The sequence below is a fragment of the Camelus dromedarius genome, chromosome 9, assembly GCF_036321535.1.
Source record: "Camelus dromedarius isolate mCamDro1 chromosome 9, mCamDro1.pat, whole genome shotgun sequence".
Taxonomy (NCBI): Eukaryota; Metazoa; Chordata; class Mammalia; order Artiodactyla; family Camelidae; genus Camelus; species Camelus dromedarius.
Window position 1 is genome coordinate 80,088,464 of NC_087444.1, and position 23,164 is coordinate 80,111,627.

The following is a 23,164-nucleotide window of genomic DNA, read 5'->3' on the forward strand; positions in this document are numbered from 1 at the left end:
GAGGCAGCACACGGCTTGGCTCTAAGAACAGGAAAGAAGCCTCTGGAGTTTGCCCTGCTTCTCCATGGCCTTTGCCTTGACACAGACCGTGTCTGTCCCCAGCTGCAGCCCAGGCTCCCTGAGGCGTGGAGTCAAGGCAGGGCGGCGGCCTGCGCTTAGGAGCAGCTGAGGCCACGCAGAGACCACCTCACAGCGGGACACGTTTCTCCACCCTGCCTCCTCAGCCCTGGGCTGGTGAACCCCATTTCAGAGGAACCTCGTTATCTTGTGAGGTGGAGCCTTCACCTCCCCAACCCAGCTTCCGTCCCTCCAGCCCTCAGTTCAGTGGGGTTTACAGGGGCCAGGATCTGATCCCGTCCTGTGTATGCACACACACTGATGGAGCAGCAATGACCCCGAGAGAAACAAATGTGCTCACGGGCCAAGAAATAAGCAATTCTCTGAGCATAACTATTTCAAAAGAAAAACAACACACTGGATTACAGATTCCATCAGAAGCACGTATATTAGAACAGACAGACCAAAATTTTAAGTCAGTCAATCAAGTACATTTAAAGAGAAGGCATGGTATTAGCAACAGGAAATGAGAACTACACATAAAAGGACCAAGCAGAAATACTATGTACATAAGACAGTCGCTGCAGACACAACAGAGGAAACAAGGAGCAAACTGAGGGAAAGTCCAGACAAAAGGAAGAAAGGACAAGGAATGAGAGAGCAGACAAGCAAAGGTGAGAGACATGAACAACCGACATAAACACACTAACACCTAAATGATAGGAGTCCTAAAAAGAGACAGGTTTTAAATGGAAAGGATGAAATATTAAAAAGATGAATTTCCCAGAATGTAAAACAGAATAAAGATGCAAGATTAAAAGGCCCATAGAAACGTCTACAAAGTTAAACACATACTTACCACACAACCCAGCTAGTCCACACCTAGGTTTTTACCCAAGGTAAGTGAAGGCCTGAAGGATGCCCACAGCAGCTGTGTTTACAGCAGCCCAGGGCTGCCCACCCCCAGGCGCGCGGGAGGACGGCCTGCGGTGGCCCGCCCACCTGGCGGACTGATGCTCAGCAAAGAAAGGGTAAACCACACCAGACAGCAAGGATGAGCCCCCACGTTCTGCAAAAGAACTGGACACGAAAGGTCGCATGTGCACAGAATGTTGTACGGTTGTTTTCATAAAGCTCTGAGATGCACTGACAAGGCAGCCGCGTGGTTGCCGGGTAGGGCTGGGGATTACCTGTGAAGAGACACGAGGGAGCTCTTTGGAGAAGTGCAAATAGTCTCTATTTTTATTGTAGTGGTGGTTACAAGGGTGTAGGCACTTTTTCAAAACTCCTGGAACTGCAGCCTGACAGGGAGAGTCGTCAGCTACCAGTGGTGCGTGCAGAGCCTCAAGACGGGATGAGGTAAAGGCAGTGTGAGCAGATGGGAAATGGGCAGCCTGACAGTTAAGAGGTAAGGGCGGTGGGAGGAAACAGCAAAGGGGACTTGAAATGAAGGCCAGAGGGGCAGGAGGCAAGTCCCCAAGGCCAGGTGAACGTATTTCAAGGAGGACATGATCCACTGTCTGAGAGTCTGAGATGCTGATGACGGCGTCTGGGAAGAAGACAGAATCAACCACGGGATTCAGGAAAGAATGGAAAGGGAGTGGGGACAGCAAGGACACACAGCCCTTGAGACGTCCTGCTTTCTGAAACCAAGCAGAGAATGACATAGGAACAAGAGGTTGTTTTTCTTTTTAAGTATGTGCGCTTGTCGATGGGAAGAATGCAGTACAGGGAAAGCCCGATGATATGAGAGATAAGCGACGCCTGCGGGAGGGCGTCCGGGGGCAGCGGTCAGGGCTCTGGTGCCGACCCAGCCGCTCCACACACAGGCATTGGCGGGAGGGCATGGGCATCACGGGAGGCCAGGGGAGGCGGAGGAAGGATGCTACGGAAGGCCTCCGCTGACAGCGTCCGCTGTCCCGGGGAAACAGGAAGCAAAGCCATCCGCTGGGGTTGAGTGTGAGAGGTTCAGCCAAGGGACTGCTGGAACGTTGGTATTAAGCAGCTGACTAGCTCAGGAAGAGGTGCTGGAAACAGACGGGGGCGCGGGTGTCGTCACGGGTAATGGAATGGCCCTAGGGATGGCCCTGGGAGTGATGGGCCGCTGCAGGGCGGGTCACAAAACCACACGCAGGGAGGTCAAAGAGCTGTGAGGGCAGAACATGGGGAAAGTGTCCACATGGACACAGGGATCAGGAAGCATTATGATGGGGGTCGCTGCAGGTCCCGCAGAGCAGGAGCTGAACCCTTCGTGGGCGAGTGACCCACTCACAGGGTGACTGACTGCGACAAGGGGAGCAGGAGTGACGAGAGGGCCTGGTGTCCCCTGGGTCAGGACTGAGCTCCAGGGGAGGGAGGAAGAACAGTCCAGAAGCAGCAAGTGAAGAAGACAGAGAGAAGGCAGCCCCTCCCTGGAAGGATCGTTAAGTGGTGCCTTGCAGAGGGGAGACCCAGCTTCCAGCCACAGCAGGAAGGTCAAGGCAGAGTCCTGACGGCTGAACGGAGAGGGCCCACCCCGCCCAGCAGGTTCAGAGTCAGGGAGGGTGGAACGGGGGTCAGAAGGCAATGAACTGAGCACATGTGGGTTCAAGTCAGGGAGTCAGAGGGGACCCGGGAGTCCTGGACACACACAAGGCTGTGAGCCAGGAGGCAGGAGGCAGGGAACACCCCCGGAAGCAGCAGGGTCCCGGACCCTTTTAGAAAGGCCCTGTAGAAATCCAGGAGGCCCCTTCAGAAATGCTTCTTAAAAGACAGTAGGCCTGGTAATACAGTCACACAGGAACTTGCCGGGATGCCTGTGGAGCACTGCACGGCTTACAAAGTCCTCCGGGGCCCCCAAATCAGACAACCTGGGTTCGCTGTCCATCCTCTCCTATCCCCGCTCCCCTCTGAGCACTCAGAGAAACTTCCTCACTTTGTTATGGACCCATCAGCTCCCTCCCTTTCTGAATCCTCCTTACTATCAAGCGATCTTTTCAACTGGAGAAGTTAAAGAAAACATAAACACTGAATTCAAGGGAGACCTTGAGAAACGGTACCCCACCGTTTCTCCCACCCCCCCGCCCCGGCAGAGGTGTCTCCTGCCCTCTGCTTCACGAGGGGCACTCCTCTGACTTGCCCAAACCTTTGGTGAGTCCTCCAGCCCTGGCTCTGCTGTAATCCTCAGGGTGTAGGTGGTGAGACCCAGGTCTCAGAAATGCAGTGATTCCGAACGTCCAATCCAGACTTCATTTTCCAAAAGGAGCTCAGCTCTCGTCTTTAGCAGAAATCCAGCAGGACAGAGAGCCAGGTACCTTTATTTCACATTGTTTAGGAATTTGATTTTTATTATCAAATATCTACTATAGAAACACTGAACAAATTTTTTTTTTTTTAAAAAAACATTAGGGGAAAAAAAAATCACTGCAGAGGCAGCATAACATAGTGGTTAAAACATGAGCTCTGGAGCCAAACGATCTCAGCTCCACTCCTTACTGGGTGTCCCTAGCTAGGTTTCTCATCATCTCTGCCTCGGTTGCTCCATTTGCAAAGCTGGGATAGTGACAGTACCTATCTCAGAGAACTAAGGGGACCAAACAAGTTAATATTTGAAGAGCATTTAAAACAAAGCCTAGCACATGGTAAGTGCTGTGTTTGTAAAACTTTAAAAAAATCTTAAATTAACTGGGTTAATTTATCCATGGGTCTTTCCAGCCCTTTTCCATATACACTTTTTGGATGTTATAGTAGATATTTATAAACAATTTTGTGTCCTTTTTATTCCTTCGTGTCACGGATACTGATGCAGCGTCCATAATCATAACTCACAGTGATTGCCTGGAACAAATGACAAACTACCTGTCCAGCAACGAAGGAGTGAGTCACAAACCGAGGACACTGACACAGTGAGCTACGAAGCACCACCTCCTGTTTCAACAGCATCAGTTTCATCCTTCTGGGCAATGACATTTCCATCATTAGTAATCTCATCCACTAAGCTTTTCTAAGGTTAATCTTGATCATCAGTAAACATCCCATTCAATATTATTTTTTCTTAAATTCAGATTTAGTTTTCCATATTCTATTCGCTAAAGGGCACCCAGAACCTACCCCTTTTCAGAGGAAAATCTGTTTCCATAATGACAAAACGTTATTGTGATGCTTCCATCCAATACCGCAGCCTGACACAAAACAGTGCATTTCTAGTTGAAACGCTCCCTAGGAGAAAGTTCCTCCCTTAACAGCACACTCTGACCCACAAGGGGCAGAGATCTCTCACTAGCCGGCGTCTCACTCCCTACGTCCGTGCTCCTCAGGCAGGACCTCCGCAAGTCATGAGGGGAGTCTGGGGACTTGTTCTCTGCAACTGTTTGCTTTTAAGTAAGAATAAGGCCTGGTGGAAGGCCACTGCCTGTTCTTTTCATTCACAGGTTTCTTCTACAAAGGAAACTTCTACTGATTAGTGAGGGGTCAAGTCTTACTGAAAACGCCCCTCTTGATTAGGCTTAGAGGGCTTCCGAATGTGTTATCACATGTACAGTAAAAGGAGCATCTCGCATCAATTCAACGCACAGAGCTTCTCTTCACTGTGGTTCCTCTGGTGCTGCAGCAGGGCTGAGTGGCCGCTGAAGGCCTTCCCGCAGTCGCTGCAGATGAAGCGCTTCTCTCCGCTGTGCATTCTCTGGTGAATGATGAGCGAGGAGTTCTTACAGAAGGCTTTCTCGCAGTGGTTGCACTTGTAGGGCTTTTCTCCAGTGTGGTTCCTCAGGTGCACGATAAGGGAAGAGCTCTCGTTAAATGCTTTCCCACACTCGTTGCACCTGTATGGCTTCTCTCCAGTATGAGTTCTCCGGTGCGCAATGAGATGAGAACTACAGTTAAAGGACCGTTCACACTGGGTGCATTTGTAGGGCTTCTCGCCAGTGTGGATTCTCCGATGCGCGACAAGGTGACAGCTCTGGCTGAAGGACTTTCCACATTTGTTGCACTCATAGGGCTTTTCTCCAGTGTGAGTCCTCTGATGTCTAACGAGGTGAGCCATCTGGCTGCAGGATTTGCCGCATTTATTACATTCATAGGGCTTAATTCCAGAATGAATTATTTCATGTTTAGTGAGGGCTGAACGCTCTCTAAAGGCTTTGCCGCATTCCTGACAGTTATAGGGCTTCTCTCCCGTGTGAGTTCTCTGGTGGGCAATAAGGTGGGAGCTCCAGCTGAAGGATTTCCCACACTCGGTACACTTGTATGGTTTTGCTCCAGAGTGAGTTCTCTCGTGTTTACTGAGGGCTGAGTAATCCCTAAAAGCTTTTTCACACTCGTCACATTTAAAGGGCTTCTCTCCGGTATGCATTCGCATATGGGCAATGAGATGCGAGCTCCAGCTGAAAGACTTCCCACACTCGGTACACTCGAACGGCTTCTCTCCAGTGTGAGTCCTCTGGTGCCCGAGGAGATGGGAGTTCCAGTTAAAAGACTTTCCGCACTCGTTACACACGTAAGGTTTCTCCCCCGTATGAATTCTCTTGTGTACAATAAGATGAGAATTCCAGCTGAAGGCTTTTCCACATTTATTACATTCGTAGGGTTTTATTCCAGTGTGAGTCCGTTCATGTTTAGTAAGGGCCGAACGATTCCGAAAAACTTTTCCACATTTATCACATTCGTAGGGTTTCTCTCCAGTATGAGTTTTCTTATGTTGGATAAGGTAGGAGCTCCAGATGAAAGACGTCCCACACTCATTATATTCGTAGGGTTGCTCTGCAGTGTAAGTGCCCGTGTGCTGTGTAAGGAACGCATCGTACCCAAAGACTTTCTCCCATTCGTTGTACTTACATGCTCTCTCAACAGTACCGATTTTCTGGTGTTCCATAAAGGATGAGAAGTAAAAGATATTCTCATATTCTTTGTAATCATACTGGTTTCCTCCAATATGAAGTCTTGGATGTTCACTGAATGATGGGCCCTGGTTGAAGATTTGATGGCATTCCTTATATTCATAGAGCTTTTCTCCTGTATGCATTCCCACATGGTCACCAAAATGCAGTATATGATTCAAAGATTTAACGGCATCCGTACACGTGAGATGGCTGTCTCCAGCGTGCAGCCCTGCAGGGTGAGCAGGCTGCACGGACTGGCAGAAGGCTCCGTCACACTCACTGTTTTCACAGGTAATCTTATCTGTGAACATTATGGCTGAGTTACATCTCCAACTTCCAGCATTTGTATCAGGCTTATAGAAATGTTCTACTTGAGAAACTTTCTGAGATGGAACAATGTTTAAGCTCTGGCTACACCCAGCCCCAAGTTCACAGAACTCAGAGCTTCTCTGAGACAGCACTTGCTTCTGCATGAAGACCGTCTGCCTCACAGCTGTACTCCGGTTCATGTGACACATTCCTAACTGGTCCTTACATCCCAGAACTTCTAACCTGGAGAGCCAGGGGTCATCCCATATGTGTCTCTCCAGCTTCAGGCTATGGGACCGTTCCTCCTCAAAAATGCTCTGTGTTGGGATCAATGCTTTGCTTTCAAGATTTCTCATCCACTCTGAAATAAACAGAAAAAAAACTCATGAGAGCACAGAGAAAGAACCTCTAAGAGCAAAATGGAAAAGGTAAGATTTATTGTCCATTTTACTGAGAAGGCAAGTGGGAACTTGTTTCCAAATAGACTTGCAACCCAGAGAAAGATTGTAATAGTGAGTAAAAAGTGAATCAAAGTGGTTACCAGACTACAGTGTGCGCTGAATACGAATAAAACCCATATAGGAGTATTTTCCCAGGAAAAGAGGACCAGAATAAGGGTGTGCAGGAAGGAGTTAACTCTGCACACCTGAGTTGCTCAAACTTTGCACATTGCTAAAAAGGCCTGTTTCATGACTCCCTGGGCCAACTCCTAGGAACTGAGACCTTGGAATGTTCTAACTCATGAGAGAGTTTTGCCTGCGTAAGGCCTTGAAGCACACTGAGCCAATTTCTCTAGACGGTCTGTACAAACAACGTCATTTATGAACACTTGCTTTCCTTCCAGGGTTCTGCAGCCTCCGTGATTACAGTCAGCCATGTGTGCCTAAATGGCCAACCCCCCAGGAAACACCTGGCTCCAAGGCTCAGGCATGCTGCCCTAGTCGATGACACGCCACACACACTGTCACAGCTCCTTGCTGAAGGAACTAAGTGTGTCCTGTGCAAAGGGACTGGGAAAGGACTGCGGAAAGCCTGCACCCGGTCCCCTCTGGACCTGCTCCCTGCACCTTCCCCTGGCTGATGCTGCCTTGTGTCCTTTCACAAAGGTCATAAACCATCATCTTGAGTATAATGTTTGAGTCCAGGGAGTCCCTCTAGTGAATCGCTGAACCTGGGGGTGGTCTGGAGGGTCCCAACACAATTCAGGTGAAAACTAAGAAATTAACTGGCTTGAAAAAAAGAAAGATGTACAACCAGCCCCTCAGCAACTAACGTTTAAGTTACTCAAGTGTGCTAATTCATTTCTGTGCTATAAGGTCCTTACTGCTCCACTACTGTGACACCTGCCAGAAAAAGGAGGGGTTGGGCTAAGAGAAAGCATCACCGACAGAAGCTTCGAGCTGTCACAGCATTTCCCACGCCACAGACGGTGCCCTCAGTAACACAGAACTCATCTGCCCCAGGGCAGCCACCACAGGCTTTAAGGGCACCGCTACAGTGCTTCCCACACCAGCGCCACCTGCAGGCTGGGAGGACGCAGTGAGACAGACACACACGGGCTGTCAGGCTGCAGCTCGCGGAAGCCCCCGCTCTGCCACTATCCTTAGAGGACCCTTCCCAGGATTACATGGGACTGAGAATCCAGCGAAAGGTCTGGCAAATCCATTACGTGGGAGCCACCTCTCATCACTGCTGAGTGTCGGCCCCTCAACAGTGGGAGGGGTCTGAATCAGTGCCCTCTAGCTGCTGTGACACATACCACACATGCAGCGCCTGATGAGCACACAAATTCACTGTCTTACAGGCTGGAGGTCAGAAGTCCTCGATGGCTTTTTACTGGGTTAAAATCAAGGTAGCTTTCTTCTGTAGGCTCCAGGGGAGAATCCTCATTGATGCCTTTTCCAGCATTAGAAGCTGCCTGCATTCTTTGGCTTGTCGCTCCTCTCCCATCTTCAAAGAATATCATTCCAACCTCTGCTCCTGTCAGTTATACCTGCGTCTGATACTCCTGACTCACTCTCGTGAGGGCCTCACGATTACAATGAGCCCACCCATATAATCCAAGACAATCTCTCCATCTCAGGACCCAGGGTTTCATTCACATCTGAAAACCCCCTTTGCCACATAAGGCACCCTATGCACAAGTACAGGAAGCGGACATTTTTGGTGGGGGGTCGTTGTTCAGCACACCACAGGGGCTAAAGCTGCAGTACCCAGCAGGACCTAGACCCTTGTCTTCTTTCTTCTCTATACACCACCGCCCCCTTTTTACTACCCAAATCCATTACAACAGGGATCCTTCTCTGCTGAAGAACTGGCATTTATTACCAATCCCAAGCTTAGCCCCTAGATGTCAGGGAATGATTTTCACACAGCTTTTGAATTCTTCCAGTAGAAACTTTCAAAAATGGTACTTGACCAAGTCAGTGACCAAATAAGCAATTCCTGTCCAGCTTTATACGCAGTACTCACAGCTAGAGTGTCTCCTCCACCTGTAACTTATAATCTATGTGATGAAAGAACAATCTGAACAGCTATGAACAGACTGTGGGGTTGCAGACGCTAAGTACGTGGGAGGTCGGAGGAGACCAGCACCGACAGAAACAATCAAGGCAGGTTTCATATAAGAGAAATGGCATGAGCTCAGTCTCTGAGCGTGGCTCCGGCACAGGCAGCCTGCTAGCGGGGCATGAGCAAAGGCCTGGGCGATGCGACTGAAATGTGAGGGGGGCCTTCAGGAAGCCAGCTGGGTGAACTGTAGGAGCTAGTCAGGAAAAGAGAAAAATAACAAAAAACTGGAAGGTCTTCAAATCTCAGCTGAGTTATTTAAAAGGCAACTCAAGTCACTGTAGGTTTACTGGCAGAGCCCTCGTAATGGACGACTCCAGGGGCATAAATCCAGAGTTAACATCTGAGGAAGCTAGTAACAAATAACAATGCACTCATCAACCTGAGCTAGGATTTTATGGGGAAGCACGTGGCGGGGATGTTGGTGGAGGAAGAATGACACAGTGGGCACTTCAGAGGAAGAAAGCCTCGGAAGGCAGAAGAGAGACTACTCCTCAGAGAAGAAAGGGCAGGAAGTCAGGGCAGCTTCCAAATGTCCAGCACGCAGGACTCACAGACGGCCAGCACAATGGACGCACATCTCAGGAGGAGCTGGGGTTCCTGTTTCTGCTGAGATCAAGGAGGCAGCCGAATGATGTGCAGGGCAGTACAAGTGTAACGATGGCAGCGGTGGAGCTGCAGGGCCCAGGATGGTTACAGAGACTGGCCAGCAAGATGGTGGGACAGTTAAAGCTACTGGAATTCACGAGTCCTTGGTGGGAGGTTTCAGATCTAAATGGGGGCAATGGGGAAGACTCCACAAAAGCCCATTTTGGTAGACTGGACGGGAAGACGTCCACCTTCAGGACTCAAGGAGGCCATGGCACACCGTCAAGTTAAAAGCAGCATGACGCAGAACGATGTGCTCTGTCCCACTTTTGGCAAGGTGAACAGTAACCACGCACACCTATGTGCCTGCAGCTGAATAAAGAGACTCTGGAAACAAACAATAGAAATCACTGAAAATAACTAACCTGGGCAAAACCTCAGCGAAAATGGCAAAGTAAGGACCTCTGAAATCTCACCCTTCTGGAAAAGCAACCATAAAGCTGGCAAAAACTGACAGAATAAATTTCTTCAGAATTCTATAAATTAACAAAGCCTTGCAGCAACCCAAGGGGAGTTTATTCAAGGAAAACAGCTGAGTTCTGTGGTATTCTAACCCTAAACCCATCTCTGACTCCTGAGCTCAGCAGCAGCAACTAGAAAACAGCAGCCCGCGTCTCTGGTGCTGCAGGAGCAGACCGAGTTAGAGCTTCCCCAAAGCCTCGCCCCAAAGGGCAGTCACCATCTGACCTGCTTGGTGGGTCCCCGGGAGACCCCACTCGAAAGGCTTGCTGGGAACTTGCACAGTCCTAAAAACCTCTAGGAAGTAGGTATTTGTCAAACACTTACAGGCGCTACTGTCTGAGATGATGGAAGACAGTCGGAGCAAACCAAATGCACAAACCAAAACAGTGAAAGGAGAAGTGGAGGAGTGGGATGCCCAGAGGAGCTGTGAGAAGTTCTGCCCTGCTCCCAGCAATCTAGACGGCCACCTGCGTACACCGCTCTCAAACTCCCAGAGCCAAAGAGAGAATCCTGAAAGCAGCAGGAGAAGCAAGTCATCGCACACCAGAGACCCTCACCGAGATCACCAGCCTCCTCCTCATCAGAGACCACAGTGGCCGGAGAGAAAAAAGTGTCAATCATCAAATACATATCTGGCAAAGCTATCCCTCAAAAATGGAGTGATCAAGACATTCCCAGATAAAGAAAACTCTGGTTTGCTGCTAGTAAACCTGCCCTACAAGAAATGCTGCAAATTCTTTAGCTGAAATAAAAGGGCACTAGACGTAACTTGAAATACAGACCACCAATACAGGTAACTACACAGGTAACACAGCAAGACTGCGCAAAGGCATTTTTTGTTTGTTTCCTATCTGATTTAATATACAACTACAGAAAACAATCATTATAAACCTGTGTTAAGGGACACAAATGTACAATGTAATCTGTGACAATAATAGCACAAAAGGGGGAGGACTGAGCTACACAGAAGCAAAGTTTTTATACACTATCAAAATTAAACTAATAGTAATCCAAGCTAGATTGTTATAAATTAGGATGTTAATTACAATTCCCAGGACAATCACTAATAAAACAACCCAAAGATTTTTGTAAAAAGAAAGTGGCCACCTGTGTGTACGTGTGTGTACGTGTACGTGTGTGTGTGTGTGTCTGGGGGATAAAGATAATGTGGGCAAGAGGAGGGAGTATGGGTTTTTATCAGTTTACACATTTTATACAGCTTTGAGCTTTTTTAACCATGTGAATACAGTATCTATACAAAAAAACCGTTTTTGGTTTTTTTTTTTAAAGAGCAGTCTGTGACTATAGGCTGTAAGTTTAACAATAAAAAATTAAAAAGCAGGTAAATGAGGAGAAGTCACCCAGGAGAAAGGGAGAGAAGACAGGATGAGAGGCACTGGAGTGGACGGGAGAGTAGGGGTGAGGAGGGAACCCTTACAGACAGTTACCCTGGTAGAAAGAGGGGCACCTTGCTCTGACTCAACGGCAGGAAAACAGTCAGTACGAGGGACACAGCTCCTCGGGAGTGGCTGCGGCTGTCTCCGAGGCAGTGGCGTCCTCATGGTCTCACCTGTGTCTCCAACAAGGAGGCCTGGAGGAAGGCTCCCCACTCCCACCTGGGGCCTGCTCTCACCTGGACAGGTGCGTTGAGGGGGATACACCCGGTCCATGGACCACGGCTCTTCTCCTTGCTCCAGCAGGGAGATGACCTCGGGCTTGGCGATCTGATTCCCTGCACGTGGAGGAAAAGCACGGATTTGTGTGGCCAGTAACCCTCCTGTCTGTTCCTCGTGAAAGACTTCACGACATGCCTTATGAGCACTAGGGATTTCATCACCACCTCAGCCCTTGTGAGGCCCCCGCGAGCCGTAAACACACAGCAGAAGGTACTGCAGGGCGGCAGCCTCGTTTACTTGTGCAGCGCCCGCCTTACCCACAGAGAGCAGGTGCCCATAGGTCTCCAGCATCACGTCACGGTACAGGGTTCTCTGAACAGGGTCCAGCTGCCCCCACTCCTCCTGGGTGAAGTCCACAGCCACGTCCTTAAAGGTCACAGTTTCCTAAAAGACACACATGTTCCTCCTCAGCCCGGAGTTACCCCTTCCCGTGTTTTCTGGGGGTGGAATGAGACTGATAGCCCTGGGGAGGGGACAGGATGTAGAGGAACTGTCTGCCCTGGAAGCGTTCCATATTCCTGGCCTGGCTCAGGTCTCACTGGGAGCCCTGGGGACCCTGCATCTGGGATGTACACTTAGGGAGTCAGGTATCTGGGCCCACAATGACGACAGTTAAGATGAGCAGGTCTCTCCTAAGCGCCTTGTGCAATTCTGGTAACACTGGCGAGTGTGGGCAGGATTCCCACCAGGGCAAGCCCCCTGCTTCTCTGGAGCTGCAGACACTTGACAAGACCTGGACCAGAGTGGACACAGATAATGAGCCCTGGTCACAGACCAGAGAACCTGGGGGTGGCATATGCTCCACAGGGATCGCGGACCTGGAAGGGTGATCCGAACACTCAGAGCCTGTCTTCCCGGGCACAGCGGAGAAGTTTCCACTCCCAGATTGTCTCCAGCCGGAGAACTGGAGGTGGGTTGTGAGACAGGATTGCCTGTGCAGAGCAGCCCAAGTCAAGGAGAATCACTTACAGTTGCTGTCAAAGCACTCTTGAGTTTTTACAAGTTCAAACTGGTGCTTTTAGAAAAAGGAAAACCGGGAATACCCACAGAAAAACAAACGGAAGTCTGATTTTTGCAGTGAATCCTAACCCTTACAGTCCTGTGAAGCAGTCAACGTGAGCCCGGGGATCTGGGCTTTTCCGAGGTGGGGTGGGGTCGCGCCCTCCCTCGAGGAGCGGGTGGCGGGTGAGCTACAAACCCCACATCCCCTCCTCCTTTCTCGGGCCCCTCCTGGCCTGCCTGCGCGCTCGGTGCCCCCTCCACGTCGGCGCAGACCCACGGGACGAGCGCCCGCGGAACCGCACGCGTGCAGCGCGCCCCGCCCGTCTCGCCTCTGCCCCCCTCCCCCCAGCCTACTGCCTTCCTCTCCGGGCCCCTGCAGCCCGACATCTCTGAGCCGGGCCGCCCCGTGCTGGGTCTTCCAGCACCGACTCCGACTCCGCGCGTCGGAGCCGCCCCCCTCCCGTCCACACCGCTGGCTCTGCTCCAGCGAGTCCCTTACTCCAAAAACCACTGGAAACTGCGGGCCCCAACCTCCCGCGGGGAAGCCCTCCCCCGCCTCGGACTCCTTTACGCCGATTTCTTGGGTTCCCTCTCACAGACCGGCCCGGGCCTCCGTTTCTGTGACGGCTGCTGCGTCTACGTTTTGGGGTAACGTAAACTTTTTACTTAAATGTAACACTTAACCGGTAGAGCAGTGCACCAGCTGGGAGAGGGCCCTGTTCCTGCCCCCGCGCTCCTCCCGGGGGCTCCTCTCCTGCCACCTAACCTCCCTGGAGGGCGCCATCTACTCGGACGGCTCCAAACCCACACCCCGGCAGCTGTCAAGCTGGGGGACGGACTACACGTTCACCTCCCAGCCCTCCCAAGACCCCGACGGACCCCCCACACACACACACTTAAAAAGGAACAAAAGAACTACACCTAAGAATCTCAGAAGGAATGAAATCATCAGAGATTCTGCAAACCCTAAAAGAAAGTGCACACTGGCCATGAACATCGATGACTGTGAAACCACGGGTGAACGGCCCGCAGGGGAATTTACGATGGAGGGGTCAGGCCGACAACACCGGCACCCAATAATCCGTCACAGCATCTTGCAGTGGGGCAACCAGACATCCCGAGCCCACTGGCATCACACAGTAGGAAGGACCCAGCACCACCCATCAAGCACGCACACCCAAAATACAAAGCCTGAATCTGCTGCAGCCCAACTGCCAGACAACAGGAGTCGGAGGGATGGAGGAACATTCAATGACGCCACAGGGGCAAAAATCAGGGAAACCCTGAGACAGGCGACCTGCTTTCTCCAGCCTACGAAGCACATGCAACGTGTGGTCCTCCCTGGGGTCCTGATCTGAATGAACCAACTGCAAAAGACACTGGGGACAAGTGGGGAAAACCGAACGTGGGCTGGGTATTAGGTGACACTAAGGAACCGCCGTTAATTTTGCTGGGTGTGATGAAAGCAATGTTTATCTTCTAAAAGGTATGTATGTCTCAGATATACACACAGAACTGTTTATGGGTAAAATGATACAGTATCTGAGGTTTGCTTTAAAATACTTTTTTTTTTTATATAAAAATAAAAAGGTTGTGCCAGAATAGATGAAAAGGCAGAAAGCTGAAAGGTAACAGTTGCTAAGGCTGGTGAATACGGGTGCCTGTGGTCAGCTGACTAATGGTCCTGCCAAAGACGTAACCATCCTAGTAACTGCTACTTTAATCTAACAAAAGAGATCATGTTGCAGAGATGTGGTTCCACTAAGGACGCTGAGATGGGGAGATGATCCTGGATGACCCGCTGGGCTCAATGTAATCACAAGGGTCTGGACCAGTGACAGGCAGGAGGGCCTGCATCAGAGAAAATGACAGGGTGGAAGCAGAGGTCAATGTGATGCACAATGAAAGTGGAGGGGCCATGAGCCAGGAAATGCAGGCACCTCTAGGAGCCAGCGAAGAAGGGAGGAAGATTCTCCCTGAGCCTCCAGAAGGAACACAGACTCAGCTCCAGAACTAGGGAATAAATTCATGCTGCTCTAAGCCATTAAGTTTGTGGTAATCTGTTATAGCAGCAACAGGAAGCTAATGTAGGGTTTAAAAATCTAAAGTTTTTTAAGAAAGTAAAAGACACTGCACCAATGAAGAGATGAGGTTGCTGGCATGTAGCAGTCTGCACACTCCTGCAGGACAGGGGGCAGGTGGCAGCACGGCCAACCGAAGCAGCAGAGCAGAGGCCCCAGCTGCACATTAGAAGGGGTTGCAGGAGAAGGACCAGGAGAGGCTCTGGGCTCTGAGCTAAAATGAAGGCAGAGTGACAGTCAGGTCCACACTCAGGTGGGCTTTACCAGCTGCCCCACCTCCCTGCCAGCCATTCCACCCTGTGGGCAAAACTCCCCGGACCCTCTGAGACTCAAGAGTGTGGGAGGGTCTCGCTGCCCAGGTGAGTGACCACCCCTGAGCTGAGCCCTCTTCAGCCCAACACAGGGAGAAGAGTGAGGTCTCTGCCTGACAGCCAGCTGTGCACTCACAAAACTGGAAGCAGAACCGACCTGGTGATCTCGGCCCACCCAGGCCCATGGAGTTTAGAGTGAGACTTGTCAGGAGACAGAGAGACGCAAACAGACAGACACAGGGAGGGAGGGAGGCAAATTGATAAGGCACCAGATCAGCTCAGCTGCACCAAGCACAACTGTCAGACACAGCCTCACAGCTCTTCTCTGGGAAACACGGATGGACCAGAGGGCCCCTGCGCACGCAAGGACACCTGCTGCTCAGCTGGAGACCGAACGTGGCGGCCAAGACAGAATCCAGGCAGCGGTTGCATCCAACTTTCAATGAGCTGTAATTCTAACTCCTGGATTGGAGTCTCCGTATAAAACAGGACAGGACATGAGAGGCTCAGAACACAGGAAAGAATTCACAGAATATGAAGAAGACACAGTAATCAGGTCAGGAGGCCATGTAACAGCTGACCTCATAAAAATATAAAAGACAAGGACGGGAGGGAATTTTTTTAAAAATATAGGACTTCTTTTAAAAAGACACAAACACCAGCCATAAACAGGTATTTCTGACAAAAACTCACCAAAAAACACCTCTCTGATAAGACACCAAAGTGAGGACAAGCTATAGATTAGAAGACAACCCATACACACAATCCAAAGGCAGGAGCCAGAAAGCATGAAATGCCCCTTTAACAGGAAGTCAGAGTCTACAGAAACCTAGGGATGGGGAGGCACACAGAGAGAAGGAAACACAGATGGGCAGTAACTACATGCAAAGGTATTCAACCTCACTGGCAATCAAGGAAATACAAATTAAAATAAAACTTTTTCAGTCTTGAGGTAAGCAAAAATTAAAACACCCAATACTGTCAAGTATCAGCAGAAATGTGGGGAAACAGGCACCTCCTCCCAGAGTGTGAGACTGAGAAGGGCTTTACCTCTTCAGAGCCACGAGGCCTCACTAGTCATACTGAAACACACACGCCCCATGAAATTCAGCAGAAATCTGCTTCTGGGGCACATGCACGTATGCACACAGAACTCCAAGAATGTCCTACCGGCCGTCTGCAACAGGAAAAACGGTGGAGGGAGGGAGGACAGAAGAAACGAACCAAGCCCACTTCTCTGATGGGACAAAAGAAACGTGCTTGACCTCTACCTTCACATGGATGGGCCTCAAACCTGCCCGAGTGAGCAGAGAGGTGTAGAAAAGTTCCATGTAGAAAAAGCATTGTCTAAAAAGAAGAGGTTATTCAACTTGCAATGCCTACGTGATTTACTGCCTACTTGTGTGAAAATGGACCAGCTGTGCGCGCCATCTTGAGGGGTCACCCTGAGGAGGGTGGGGAGGGAATGTTACTGGGGACTAAAAAGGAAAGCAAAGCAGACGTGGCAGACACTGAGCACTGTTCATTTGGAGTGATGGGGATGTTTAATCACTTCTTGTACTTTTCTGCAATTATGGGATTTGTCAAAATAAAAATTTTAAAAAGAAAGATTTCCAGAATTGAGATGTCACCAAAAACTGAAGGGCCCACGGACTGCCAAACAGCAAGAAAAAAGACTCCCAGAGGAACACGCCCTCTGCTGGGGCCCACAAATCATGGAGGCCTTAGGGATACAGAGAAGAATGCAAAACTGAGGCTGGTGAGGAACAGGAGAGATGGCAGAAGACAGGCTGTGGAGACAAGAGGTGGGGCTGGGAGACGAGATGCCGGTATCACTGCGACCTAATGCTCAGGGCAAGGTGGCAGGACTGAGGGCCCAGTCTGGGGTACCAGTGAGCCCTTCCACTTCCCCTGTAACCCCCTCACCTGAACTCCCACTTTCCAAATACCATCTGCTATGAGTTGCAAAGATGTTTCACCCACATTCTTGTAAACATTTTTAGATGTACTGCTTTGTACACACATATGAACATTTGCCCAGGCATTCTAAAGCACTTTATGAGCAATCCGCTGGCACACAGGAGGGCTTAACGGAGGGTACAGGGGTGCCAAGCTGGGTCTTGGCTGCTTGCTGACAAGATCTCATCTGCCTGCTCCTGCATTACCTGAATTCTCTGACAATTTGCCCCTTCATGGAACCTGGGTACATTCAGATGGACTCTGGCATCTCCACAATTTCCTTATTTATTAAGGTTTTAGGGCAAACTTTGCAGAGAAGAAAAACATAACTAGATCGTGCTCATCCTAGAGACAATCAAGGATAGGGGCAGAGTATTCAACTACTGGTGTTCTCTGTGAATGTTTACTGTGTACAAATCTTTGGTGGTTAGAGGGCCTTGAGAGTTTTCACATTTGGGGAGGCTGGCGGGGGTTTTACATGGGCTGGGATATTATTATTCCCCCATTCATCAACATAATGGGACCTGTGCTCCAACTAGCTGAAACTTCACTATCCAACCTGTTTCTAAGATCAGACTGTTCAGGTAACAAGGGATGACAGCATTTGACGTTTTTCACCAGATGAATGCTTTATTTCAATGCTTAATTCGGAGGGGACAATAGAGGGATAAGGGGCACTCACTTGTGTTCCTGAAGACCTCACTTAACACAAAATTCACATAATCAGCTCTTGAGTTTCCAGGGAGAGATCCAAAGTGAGTGCGGGGATGGGGCCAGGAATATGTGCTTAGAAATCACAACTCTTCAGACACTGCAGGGCGATGTTATTTTAATTCTCCATTTTTATTCTCTTGCCATTTCTTGGCTAGTAATTCTCAGAAACCCTCACATAAACTGACAGCAGAGTACAGCACAGTGGTTTTCAGAACTTCATGTCAGTTCACTACAGCTAACTTCTGATCCCCAGCGACTGATCAGGGCTCATCCTTCAGCCTAGTCTAGCTTCCCTATTAACTGTTACAGAATCTAAAACCAATTGCACCCTGTAACAGCAGCTAACACCACAGCCGCCCAGGTTCTGACGCCTGACAGCCACCTCCCTGCATCCTGAGGTTCAGGCCTTTCTGTCTCCCTGAGACAGCAGCGCTGCCATGGGTGGTGGCAGTTACTACGATGGACTTCACCAGTCAGCTTTCAAACTGTGGGAGGGGTCCTTTTATTTTTTAATTTAGTAGGAGGCATAAAGTTGAACAGAGATGTTAATATTTTTATATCACAGTATCTCACATGTGCATGATTCATTGTTTTAACTTAGAAACAAAAACCTTAAATATAGTAATGAAACTATTCTTTGTCTTTCATAGCAGAGAATCATTACAGACTATGTAAATTTGATGAATTAGGATAAAAATCCCTAATTTAGAAATAACCCTAAGAAACTGAAGAAGTTAAAAATGGCTACTTCTGAGCCATGGAAAGAAGAAAAATGGTAACATGATAAAACATAGATGAGCCTTGAAAACTTGCTACAGTGACAGTCGCCAGACACCAGAGGCCATGTATTGTCTGATTCCCTTTATATGAAATGTCGAGAAAGAAAGCAGATTAGTGCTTGCCGGGGGCTGGGGGCTGAGGAAACGGGGGTAACTACTAATGGGTATGGGGCTTCTTTTTGGCTTGATGAAAATGTTCTAGAATTAAATACTGGTGATGGCTGCACAGCTCTGTGAATATACTGAAAGTCACCCAACTATATGCTTTAAAAGGTTGAACTTTATGGTATCTGAGTTATACTTTAATAAAGCTGCTACAAAAAATGTTTTTTTCTAAGTGGCTGCCTCTAGCAGGGGGTGTGGCAGGAGGGAGGAGGGAGACTACACCTCTCCAACACCATTAGCTCTGCTGCCCTACTTCTCTCTGGAGCCACCGTCATGGCCTTACAGTCACAAAGTCCTCCTGCTTTGACTGACTCCCTCATACCTCACACCTTGCTTCTGGGTGCTGGTCAGATTGAAGCCTGAATCTGCTTCCCACCTCCCTCTTCTTTCCACTCCCCTGCCAGGGGCATCTTTCCAGCCCCATTCCAGACCCTGATGTCTCCTGCTCCCGAGACTTCTGAGGCTCTTTATTACCACCAGGATGGTGCCCTGGCTCTGCAGCAGGCATTCAGGACATGGTTGAGTCAGGCCCGGCCTCCTTGGCCTAAAATCTCACTCCAGTCAGCCTTCACACAGATGCTGGTCATGCAGTGTGTCCCTGTGGTGCCGCAGGAACTGATTTCCTGCTCGCCAGGCTGGTGTGTCCCAGCTACCTCCCTGCTCAGGAGTGTCCCGTCTCCCAGGCGCCTCCCCCTCCACAGCAGAGGGGCCCCAGCTGTTTGGGCACACAACCTCCATACAGACCTGCCCACCTCCCAGGGCACCAGGTGTGCTCGCTACTTCCAGGCTCAGCGCCTCCCTAAGCATCTCTGGCTCTTTGGGGCCTGACCACGTGTGTAGCACCAGGCAGCTCGTGAGGCCTCAGGAGCCGACTGACCAACCCTGCAGAGGGGCCTGGGAGCTCCTTGGGATGGGGGTACCCACCCCCGGCAAGCACAGAGCTTAATGGACAGCATCCCTGCATCAACCTGCATCTGGCACTGAATACGTGTGCGAAGGTGGGAGAGGAGGGGCTGCTAGCCAAAGGGGGTGTCCCTTACCTACCAAACAGCCCATAGCACAGCTGGGGCTCAGGACTCTGAACAGGCTGGTTGACAGTAAGGCTCCCAGTCATGGAAAACTGAATTCCCCCTACCCACGCTCAAGAATCAATCAAATTCTGGCTGATTCCTTCTCTACCTAAACCCTAGCCATGGTAAACTGAGGAACCATGTTGACTGGGATGGCTGGGGATACCCTGAACACCTTAGGGAACAGGGTAACCCCTCAGGAAAAAGCAGAAGCCCCATCTCACCTGGGCCTGGGCTGTCGGGAACCCGGGGGCCCTCCTCCTCTCCTCAGGGGTCTCCTCCATGCGCCAGGCAGCGTCCTGAGGACACAGAGCTGGGGGAGGAAAGTGAAGTCACAGAGGCAGCTCTCCCTGCTGAAGTGTGCCCACAGAAATCCTACCTCTGGATCCTGGCCCGCCCCTTTGGGCAAGGGAAAAGACCCACCTCCTCATGGTACAGATGAAGGACATGGGGCCAGAGAAGTTAAAGAATGTGACTCAACACAGAAACCATGGACCATCTCCCTCTGCTCCAAGGCACTGTCTCAGAGAAGCAGTGTCTGTTTACAGCCTTTCTGGGCCTGGGCCCTAAATGGCCACACATTCATTCTCATACATCCTGTCCTGGAAATGTCACCACTCTGAAATCCCTCATGGAATCTTCTGATCCTTTCCTGCTTCAGCTCTGCACAGAGACAGATCTGGACCACCGTCCCTGTCCTAAGACCTGGCTCCTGAGCTCTGAGCCCCAGTAATGGCAGGTTACTGCTGGGAGAGGCCATGACATGGCAGCCAACGTGGCTGATGAGGATATGGGTTCTGGACTCACCCCAGGAAGCCCACGGGTCAACAGCTGCCATCCCCCAGGACTGGTCCGTAAGGAAACCTGCACCAGAGGATCAGGTTAGGACAAGGAAAAGAAAGAATTGTGATATCAATTCTAGTGACTGAAGGCAACAAAACGGAAGAGGAGACCTGTCTCACTAATGGGCATAACAGAATTCCATAAACAGAGCCCAGGGACATGTAAAAAAAAAATCCAACATAAGCTAAATTTATAGTGGAAATGCACAGGTGGGTCACTTGCAGGAAATTTATTGATATGACAGAATAGATCCCTTTAAATGGCTGGAAAAGTAGCTGATAAAATTAACATCACCTAATTTTGAAAAATATGTTCTTAAATTATAAACCAATACTATATAAATAATAAACAATAATAAAAGTAAAAAAACATGAAAATAGTAGAGAATTTTTAGTTGTAGGTATGACTGTTTTCCAAAAAATCCCACAAATCACCAGAAACATCTCTTAGAACTAATGTCTCAGGAAATGACTATAAAATACACAAAAATTACACTTGTCTTTTATATGAACAGACAATTTTTTAAAAATCTCACTCAGTTCTAATTCTGTACCAAGTCAGAGAGATCCCTTCCAATCCCCAAAAGCCCTCAGCCCAACCTCCCTTCAGCTCTGACCCCTGGCTACAGCAGGGCATTGCTGGGGAGGCCCAGAAGAAACAGGGATTTAGACTCACCCCAGGAGGCCCAAGGGTTGATGGCAGCCATCCTGCAGGATTAATCCACCAGGCACTTGCCCAGGAGCAGTGGATCTGGGTGATTACAGAAAGCAGCTCCAATACCCACCTAGTCACAAAAGTGGAAAAAGACAAAAGTGGTTCTTTCTCACAGACGATCCTGTGGGAATAAAGAGAACACAACTACAGAAGCAACAAAAGACTCCTAGGGAGCATTATAAGAAAATAGAATGTACGTGTCAAAACATAACAGAATTCCTGAAAAGAAATGAAGGGTGACTTGAATAAGCTGAAAAAGGGAACAGTCCAGGAGGAGACAGCGGAAATTTGTCTCTGGTTCCCAAGAGAGGTAACTTTCTGTTGACTTAACAAAAATTAACGTAAAATCTACCTACAACCTTCGTATGTAAATGGTTGCCTGGAGCTGAGAGGGAGAGAGGAACGGGAAGTGGCCGCTTAATAGGTTCACGGTTGGATTTTTTTTTTTTTTTTTTTTTGCGAGGGGGCGATGAAAATGTTCTGGAGTTATATAGTGGTGAGGACCGCATAACGTTCTCAACGTACAACAAAACCACTGATTTGTACGCTAATATGGTTAATTTCATGTCACATAAATCTTAGCTTAAAAACCAAAAAAAACCACCTGAAAGACCTGCCAGGCCCAAGCCTCTTTCTCCTGGTGCAGAGGCCAACGGAAAGCCGAATTTGGAGCCCAGACCCCGTCCTCCTCCCATTCCCCAGGTTCTAGGTCTTTATGCAACCTCTGAGTGTACCAACGCCAACTGGCAGGGCTTCGCGACTTCCTGGGAGCGTCTACAAAGCACTGGGACACCCACTGGGCTCCGGGAGACCCGAGATCTGCGCCCAAACGCCGAGGCGGAACACTGAGTATTCTGCACCGCTGTCTGCAACTGGACAAAGTCCTCCGGTCACGGCACGTCTGCAGGCGCCCCGGGCTATCCCCAGCCCACTTCTGACTTCCCTCCGGGCCAGAGGAGGACGGGCTCGCAGGAGAAATAGAAAGGTGGATTCCCGGAGAGGCCTCGGAGGCGTCCTCACCTCAAGCCTCCCGGCCTCCCGCCCCAGATTTCCTCCGCACCCCGGCTCGGAAGTGATGCTCACCGCCCGTCCTGCGAGCCACAGGCCTCCCACCTCGCGGGCCGGCGCCGCCGCTCTTCAAGGACGACTGAGCAAGCTCGCGCGCGCTTCACGGGGAGCGCTCGGCCCGGCCCGGCCGTACGCTCGCGGTTCCCGCCCGGGGCACAAAAGCCCGACAAGCAGGGTTCACCGGGGCCCGCCTAGCTGGTCCGGCGCGGCCTCCAGACCGAAGGCGGGCCGAGGACCCGCCCTGGCGCCGCGCCCGCCGCGAGCGTAGGCGCCGCCTCTCCCGACCCTCCCGGCCGGCGGCAGCGGCGAACGCAGCAGCAGCAGCAGCCAGACCGTCCGGGCGACCGCCTCACCTCGGCCGCGGACAATGGCGGCCGCTCCCCCGGCGTCGGCCGGGACGCGCGCCGCGCGGGCTGCTGGGAGTGGTAGTTCCAGGCAGCGCGCTTCCGGTGGGGCCGAAAGTGCCTCCACGGTAAGTTGCTGGGGCTGCGCCGCCTCCAACGCGCCCTCCGACGCGCTGACCCGGGTCGCCGTGTTCGAAGCCGCGGCAGGGCGGGCGGCTCTGTCCCAGCGGCGGACCGCGCTCCCCCGCCGCCGCTGGCCGACGTGGGGCGCCTGGGTGATCGCGGCTCGCGAGCATCAGCCCGCCGTCCGTAAGATGGCGGCTCGCGTCGCCGCGCTGAGCAGGAGGAACGTGGGGGAGTCCGAGCGCTCTCCGTCGCTTAACAGTTGCGAGATTGTAAGGAAGTGGCTGTTACGATGCCCCGTTTTCGGATGAGGAGCCTGACTTTGAGCTTCCCCTCACGTATGAAGCCACGTGGCTTGTTACCGAGTCGAACTGAGTCCTGGACCGAGGCCTCTCTCCCACCCCTGCCCAGGCCCT

The 23,164-nt window shown here is 50.6% G+C and overlaps 1 protein-coding gene across 3 annotated transcripts; it reads right to left on the reverse strand.

The window, feature by feature from the left end:
* Positions 1-3,351: 3,351 nt before the first annotated feature.
* ZNF606 (zinc finger protein 606) lies at positions 3,352-22,627 on the reverse strand. Of its 3 annotated transcripts, none has more exons than XM_010989241.3 (7): positions 22,297-22,627; positions 21,175-21,283; positions 20,464-20,520; positions 19,881-19,969; positions 11,833-11,959; positions 11,533-11,631; positions 3,352-6,582 (listed from the first exon to the last, which is right to left on the reverse strand). In XM_010989241.3, exons 2-7 carry the CDS (start codon positions 21,203-21,205, stop codon positions 4,595-4,597), a joined length of 2,391 nt encoding a protein of 796 aa, XP_010987543.3. In that variant the 5' UTR covers positions 21,206-21,283; positions 22,297-22,627; the 3' UTR covers positions 3,352-4,594. The 3 variants fall into 3 exon arrangements, with proteins under 3 accessions (XP_010987543.3, XP_064346011.1, XP_064346010.1); XM_064489941.1 differs by having other exon boundaries at positions 21,175-21,334; XM_064489940.1 differs by having other exon boundaries at positions 21,175-22,085.
* Between the last annotated feature and the right edge of the window lie 537 nt (positions 22,628-23,164).